This window comes from Macrobrachium nipponense, chromosome 13 (genome assembly GCF_015104395.2).
Source record: "Macrobrachium nipponense isolate FS-2020 chromosome 13, ASM1510439v2, whole genome shotgun sequence".
Classification (NCBI taxonomy): domain Eukaryota; kingdom Metazoa; phylum Arthropoda; class Malacostraca; order Decapoda; family Palaemonidae; genus Macrobrachium; species Macrobrachium nipponense.
In genome coordinates, this window is record NC_087206.1 from 94,475,454 (window position 1) to 94,482,953 (window position 7,500).

General features: G+C 35.4%; 1 protein-coding gene across 1 annotated transcript in view; it reads right to left on the reverse strand.

The window, feature by feature from the left end:
- The window catches only part of LOC135225393 (uncharacterized), a 208,047-nt gene that overhangs the window by 61,716 nt on the left and 138,831 nt on the right, over positions 1 to 7,500 (reverse strand). The window contains exon 10 of the mRNA XM_064264729.1: positions 3,774 to 7,008. Within this exon, the coding sequence (XP_064120799.1) occupies positions 3,774 to 7,008 (3,235 nt within the window). The remainder of the gene's footprint in view (positions 1 to 3,773; positions 7,009 to 7,500) is intronic.

Genomic DNA, 7,500 nt, shown 5'->3' on the forward strand with positions numbered 1-7,500 from the left:
GCGATGAAGGTTTTCACTGCAGAGTAATTCAAAAAGAATCTAGTGCTGGTTTCGATTTAGTAAATCATAAGGCACTTACTTATAAACTTCAGAATTTTAGAGTGGAAGGATATGTTTCAGGATTACTCCAAGAATTCCCTACATGTAGGAGCAGCGAGTTCCTATTGATGGGATCTTTATTGAACCAAAGACCTATTGTGTCCGGAGTTCCACAGGGTAGTGTTCTTGGTCTACTATTAATTTTGTTGTCTACAAGTGACATGGTTATTGTCCGGGAAAACAAGATCGTTCAGTATGCCGATGATGCAACACTTGTGGGACATGGACGCACCAGGGAATGGTATAGTAAGTGGGGTATGAGGCTGAACTACAGTAAAACCAACACTATGATTAACAGATCTCGTGAAGATTTTCCACCCTATCCTCCCCTTTTGGTGGAATAGACTTTACTGAATGAGTCTGAAATTTGAACTATTATTGGTGTAAATTTTGACTCATCTTACTTTTGAGGAACATCTAATATAAGTTTCAGCAAAAGCTACACAAAAGTTAGGTATTGTTGGTAAGGCCTCATATATTATGACAGTGATAAAATCAATGTAATCTTTTTCAAGGAATATGTACTTCCTTTAATAGAATACTGTTCTCCTGTCTGCTTCTGCCAGAGATGTATCTCTTTTTGATTAAGTGGTTCCTGGTGGTAGGTTTCTGTTTCCCAATATTAGGACCATCGACGGAGGGTCTCTCTCTTGTCACCTTTTCATTAGTTGTATCTTTATAGAGATCTTTATCATTCACAATAGATCCCTGATCACCTTTTCCTGCCGAGAGCAACCAGATTCGCTGAACAGCAGCACTAATATTTAATAAATGAGCTTCGCTGTCGAAGTTCTCAGTGACAACCGTCCTTTAATCCTCAGACCATTGGACACTGGAACAGTCTCCCTGAGGAAGTCAAGCAATTGGAACTTCAAGAATTCAATACCACTCTAAAGCTATTCACCTTGATATTAGTACATTTATATCTACTTATTAATTTATCTTTTTCTTGTTACTAAGTGTTATCTTTTTTATGCATTTCCCTTTAGCTTCTTTTTTTACTTCGAAGTGAGCATCATATTCTTTGGAAGCTTGAATTTCAATTTCATGGCATCTATGGGTTTGTTTCATATGGATAGGGTTCATCTTCTAAATAATAATAATAATAATAATAATAATAATATAATAATAATAATAATAATAATAATAATAATAATAATATTTTAAGAATTATATTAGCGTGAATCGTCATAGCTTTACGTTCAGAGCTTAAAGTGGGTTCAAAGAAATACGATTATCATGCTTACCAAATTATGCTGAGATGAAGGGACGATAATAATAATAATAAGATAATAATATAATAATAATCAATAATAATAATAATAAATAAAGGAAAAAAGGCTAAGGGACGAGAAATGCATGAGTTGCATTCCTCTAAAAGGACACCTTCGAATCAAGAGAATTTGATTAACATGACGCAGTATCAAAGGAATCCGGCGAAACAAGAAAATTCAAAACAGTTCAGGCATTTGCAAAACTGCCGGATCCTCTTTCCCTCCTAACCATCAAAACGAAGAAGGATGGGGGGAAGGGAGAAGAGAGAAGGGGGAGGGGATGAGGGAGGGTGGGGGGTGTGTGAGGAAGGGAATGGAAAATGCAAAGTAATGAAGTGAAGCGGAAAGCGCAATGGGAGTGGTTGAGCCGGAAAGAGCATTGGAAAGGAAATGGAGTAAGAGATGGCATTGCTGATCCAGCCTTTGTGCCGGCAATGTGTGACACCAATGCAGTCTGTTCTTATTTAGGAAATCCTCAATTATTCATGGGGAGCCTTCCTTTGCCGGTCTCCTCCGTTCCCTGGGACATTTTTGCTCTCATGTCGCTTACTTTTATGAATCTGCACTTTTCTCTTTTTTTTCTCTCATCTTAGTTTAGTTTATGTATGGATGTATTTATATATGTATGTATATATTATATATATATATATATATATATTATATATATATATAAATATATATATATATATATATATATATATATATATAATATATATATACTATATATATATATGATATATATATTATATACATATATATATATAATATATATATACTATATATATATATATATATATATATATATATAATATATATTTATAATATATATATGTATTATAATATATATATATATATATATATATATATATATATATATATAATATATATTTATATGATATATAAATAATATATATATAGATATTATTATAATATATATACATACATTATGTTGTTTAAATATATATATATATATATATATATATATATATATATAATATATAATATATATATATAAATATATTATTTATGTATAATTATTATTATATATCGTATATTATATATATATTATATATATATTATATATATATATGTTATATATATCATATTTTAAAATATATCCTATCCCTTTATAAAATATTAGAATTATATTATGGATAACATTAAACAATATAAATATCATTCCATAACATCAACTAAATAAACTTAAGAGTATATATATAAAATTAGTAATTAAATAATTATATATATTAATAATTAATATGATAAATTATATATATATATTAGTATATAATATACTATTAGTATTATTATTATATATAATAATTATATATATGATTAAAATAAGGAAAGTACGTATTTCCAAACAAATATTTCCAGGAAGCAGTGAAGGGCATAGTTGGAACAGACCTTAATGATACATGTATGTATGTATGCATGTATGTCTGTATTCGATCGACAGCTCAGGAATCAATCTGAAAATCCAATGCCATAACATTGGCCTCAGATGAATTTGTATTCTATGCCATTACCCTTTCCTCACACAAAAATCCTAACATGTAACATCTCACCACCACATGTGGTATTTTTTTTTTTTTTTTTTTTTTTTTTTTTTTTTTTGAGTTTTCTTATCTGAAGCATTAAATTTCTTGGTTTCAAGACAAGAAGACTCATCCGCCAATGAGGGATTAATGCCTCCCAATGAAAGGTCAAAACCTTGCACTAGGCATTGTTTTGCCTCGCTACTTATTGCAATATCTCATGCCATTGGCCCTTCATAGGGTAATAGTGTGCAGTTAGTATTCTATAGTATCAATGAAAAAGCGAATCTCTTATTGACTGACATGATACCTTGAAGTGAAGATGAATAGTTGACTATGGTTTGCTATGTATTTTTGAACGCGGTAAAGGTTCCAAAAGAATACATTAGGCAATGAATGTTGCTGTGCATCAGGGTAGTGATAGAGGTGTTTCCAGAAAGATGACAGAATAATAAAAAAAAAAAAAGTCGTTGTGATTTAGACAATGAAATGGGTATGACGCTCAAGTGTTTCATGTGATAGGGTTGGGCGATACTTAAAAATAAAAGGAAAGCAATCTTTTTTTGAATTCATAATAAAATGGTGGGAAATTATGTATCTTAAAAAGATCTAATGTAAATTGTCCAAAGATTTATTTTACAGATAATAATATATTGAAAGCTATCAATGCATTTATGGAGTCATTTGTGAGTTGTAATATTGATTGATTGTACTAGGACTCCCGAGATTTTTGTCAAATTTACATTATTAAATCAGTTTTAAGCATAGGCCATAATACTAGAATTCGGTAACCCTCCTAACGTAGAAAGCAAGACTTCTGATATCTGAAATGATAATGTAAATCAAATTCCTTATTACTCACCAAGCTGGCCATTCTCTCGAACTTCTCCCATCATGACGTTCTCGGGGAAAATGGGCGCATTGTCGTTGATGTCCTTCACTATTATTGTTACAGTTGTCGTCACTTTATGAACTCGGCCTTGGTCATATCCGTGATAAAGTCCCGATTTAATTTCTCGGCCGTAATCGCTATTCATTTTGGCTTTACTGCAGCCATTTCCTTCCTCATGCCGAAGTTCACGTCTGCGCAATGTCCTCAGGTCCAAATAATTAGTCTTATTCCTTTCTTTTAGTGGTCTCTCTTCATCTTTTCCCGTGTTGCTTGTCCCTTCTTCCGCTGTGTGTTCCCTCGAGGTTTTTGGAAAATATGGATTCGTTGCCAACGAAGAATTCAAATCAGGATAATGCTTACTACCCTTCGAAGTGTTCGGTCCCTTTAGCTTTAGATGCAATGATGTTTCCTGAGAAAGGAGAGTGTGTGTTGGTATTTTTTTCTTTTTCTTCTCATTTTGACTTGATTTGGTCGACGACAGGTGGGAAGTAATATTAGTTCCAGTAGCTTTGGAAAAGCTGTGGGACTTCTTGAGAGCAGTGGATTGTAGACTTGAATCATGGTGGCGTAATTTTATTGCTTTTTGTGTTCCACTGCTTAGCCTGTAAGAGCCATTTATATTTTTTCCTTTTTTGTTAAAGCTCCCTTCTCTTTGTTGTCCCTTTCTAGGAGACCTGTAATATTGCTCAATTTTCTTTGGAATTTCGTGTACATCAAGGTTTTTATATCCCATATTTTCTCCCTGTATTAACACATTTTGCACTAAACTTTGTATTGTATGGAAACGACCTTCCTCTGTTTTAACTCTAATCTGCCTACCATTTCTGTTATTGGCAACAGCATGTACCGATTTGGAATCATCATCCTTGACAGAGTCGTCTAACGCCTTGGTTTTCCACAGGAATTTCGTGTCGCCCCCTTTTCCTCTGTGTGTTTTGTTCACAATGACCCTTCTCTTATTCACTCGTTTCAAGTCGCTGTGTCTCACACTGTGAGTTCTGCCGAGATCCTGAGCCCAGGAAAAGTTATAAACAAAGTTTGTCTTTCTATTTTCATCGCCAGTTAATCTCCCTCTCTCTGACCTGTCATCGACGATAGATCTCAGTTTTTTTCCCATCGTTTTCTTTCCTTTCCAGGTGAGAGTAAGGTTATTGGATTCTCCTTCGTTTGATTCTCTTCTGTTTATTGCTTTTTCGTCCTCATGCCACACTTGCCATTGCGCTCCGATGTTCTTATTGCGATTTGGGTGGATTTCGTGTTGATCTCTTTCCCGCTTTTTGTGTTTGTTAACCTGAGGTTCTCTTTCCTCGAAAGGTTTTTTCGGTTTGGGGAGGTTTCTTATATTGCCGTTGTCGCCTCTTCTCTTCCCTTTATTTGTTATGTATTCGCTCTTTTGGGGCTCGATTCTTTTTGTTATTTTATCACTCTTCCTCACGAATGGACCTCCTTCATTCCAACCTTCCTCATCATGTAATGTTCCACTTTTCACTACAGGAAAACTGGAACCTTTGTTTCCGTCTTGCTGAAGATCATTCGTTTTTGCTATTTTTCCAGTGTGTATATCGGTACCTTCATTACGACCACGGCTGTAATCTGGGCTACCATGAACGTCTTTATTTCCTTCATAATCCCCATCTTCCCTGTGATCTTCATAATTATTAGTATCGTCATCATCATTGTCATTTATGATACCATCATCGTAATATTCTTCAGCACCACCATTTCTACCAACAACATAATCTCCGAGATCATAATCACCATAATTATCAACAGTGGCATTACCCCCACCATCATAATCTTCAAGATCAGTTTCATTATAACTACTATCAACATATTCTTTATAATCATCGGTATTGCCCTTACTGCTATCACGATCATTATCATCCTCCTTAGTTTCCCAACCAAAAACGTCATCATCATCATCAACATCAAAATCATCATTATGTTTACCTTCATCGTCCTCCCCATCTTCATCAATGTCCCCAACATCATAATCCGCCTTAACCTCCTCGGCCTCTTCGGCTTCTTCCATGAGATCGTGCAAAGAATTTGCCAATAAATGTCTTAATGGCCTCCCCCAATCTTGCCCGAAAGCTCTTTGAGTCTCTCTGGTACTCAGCCGTCTGAGTCTGGATTCCAACAAACGTCGAGATTCTTGACCCGATGCTCCTCGCAGAGCCCTCCCATTCAGTATGTAATTTCCGAGGCCAAATTCCTGTCCCGGTAAAGATTTCCCTGTTGTGAGTGTCACCCGCTTGTGTTCGACCCACTTTTGCGTTGTTCTGACCAAGTCCGTCGACTCCTGTTTTAAATTGTCTCGTTTTTTTCTTTGCTTCGTTTGTCTTCTGATGTTCGTCCCCTGTGCTTTTACATTTTTTCCGACCCATCCGTTTTCTCTCTTTAGATTTCCATCAAAGTTTCCGTTGTTTTCCAAACGTTTTTGGTTATTCCAGACACCTTTATCTTTGGGGTTCCGATATCGGTATTTCTTTCCGTGACTACTCCTGGAATTCTGGTTATCCTCCTCCCGATATATCCAGGAATATCGTTCATTATCATGGGGTTTCCAGTCCTGCCTTTCCCTTTCTTTCTTTTGCGCGTTTTTATTTTGATGCCGATCTGTATCGATTTTTCCCAAAATGCTACATGATTTCTCATTCCTACATTCCGTATCTATACCAGGGTCAATCTCCTTCCAGGAAGTTATCTTTCTGAAGAGACGCACATTGGTTTTATCTTTCAATTCATTTTTATCGATCACCGAATCTGTATCTTGGTTTTTATCAGTTTGAATCAACTTCTGGGAGTCAGGTTTATGATATATATTGTGCCTTTTTTGTCTATGTTCCCAAGCTTTCGTTTGTTCTGCCGGTTTCCTGTTTAGCCCTTTTCCATCTGGGTTAGTATGAGAATTTAAGTTTTGCCCCCTTTTCGAAATGTAGCTCTCCCTGGCATTTCTCATCACAACATCATCCCTCAGCAAACCCTGAGGATTTCTTTTACTTGCGAAAGCTTCTTTCCAGATGGTGTTTCCTCCAGTCGGTATCTCTTCCGGCCAGATCGACGAGTTTATATCATAGCTCGTTTCACTCCCGTCTATGAACTTTTTTTCGTTCTCCCGTCGGTTCTTTGTTGCCTGACCGTCAGTTGCCTCTATCGTCAGCTTCCATACTCCTCTTCCATCGGGTGGGTCTCGATCTAGTGCCTTGAAAAAAAAAAGAGAGCAAGAAATAGAAGGTTAACGCATATACGTTACAGTAAATATGTGAAATCCAAGGACTACATCCCCAGGGAATTTATGAAATGAGCTACTCGCTCAAGAACATTTGATTCCAAAGGCTAGTATTAAACAAGGAGAAACAGTAAGTTATCTACTACATTCTACATTGCTTCGTTGTGTTTAGTATTATCCCGTGGGAAAGAAAAAAAGAGGAATGGAAAAGGTGTGGGCTTAAAAACGAATTACGCTCATAGTCTTTATCATCATTTACTGAGATAACTGGTAATAACGAACAATTATTTCTATCCAAGGCAAGAGTTTTCACAGAGTAACTCTTTTACGGCACAAATTTATGAGCGTTACAAACTTTAACAAATATATGTCTTTAATTCATGAGGGACATAAATAACATAAATTGGCTCCAACTTGTTGAAACACAGCCAACCGCATTCAGTGCGAAATGCAGCTTAATAAGGG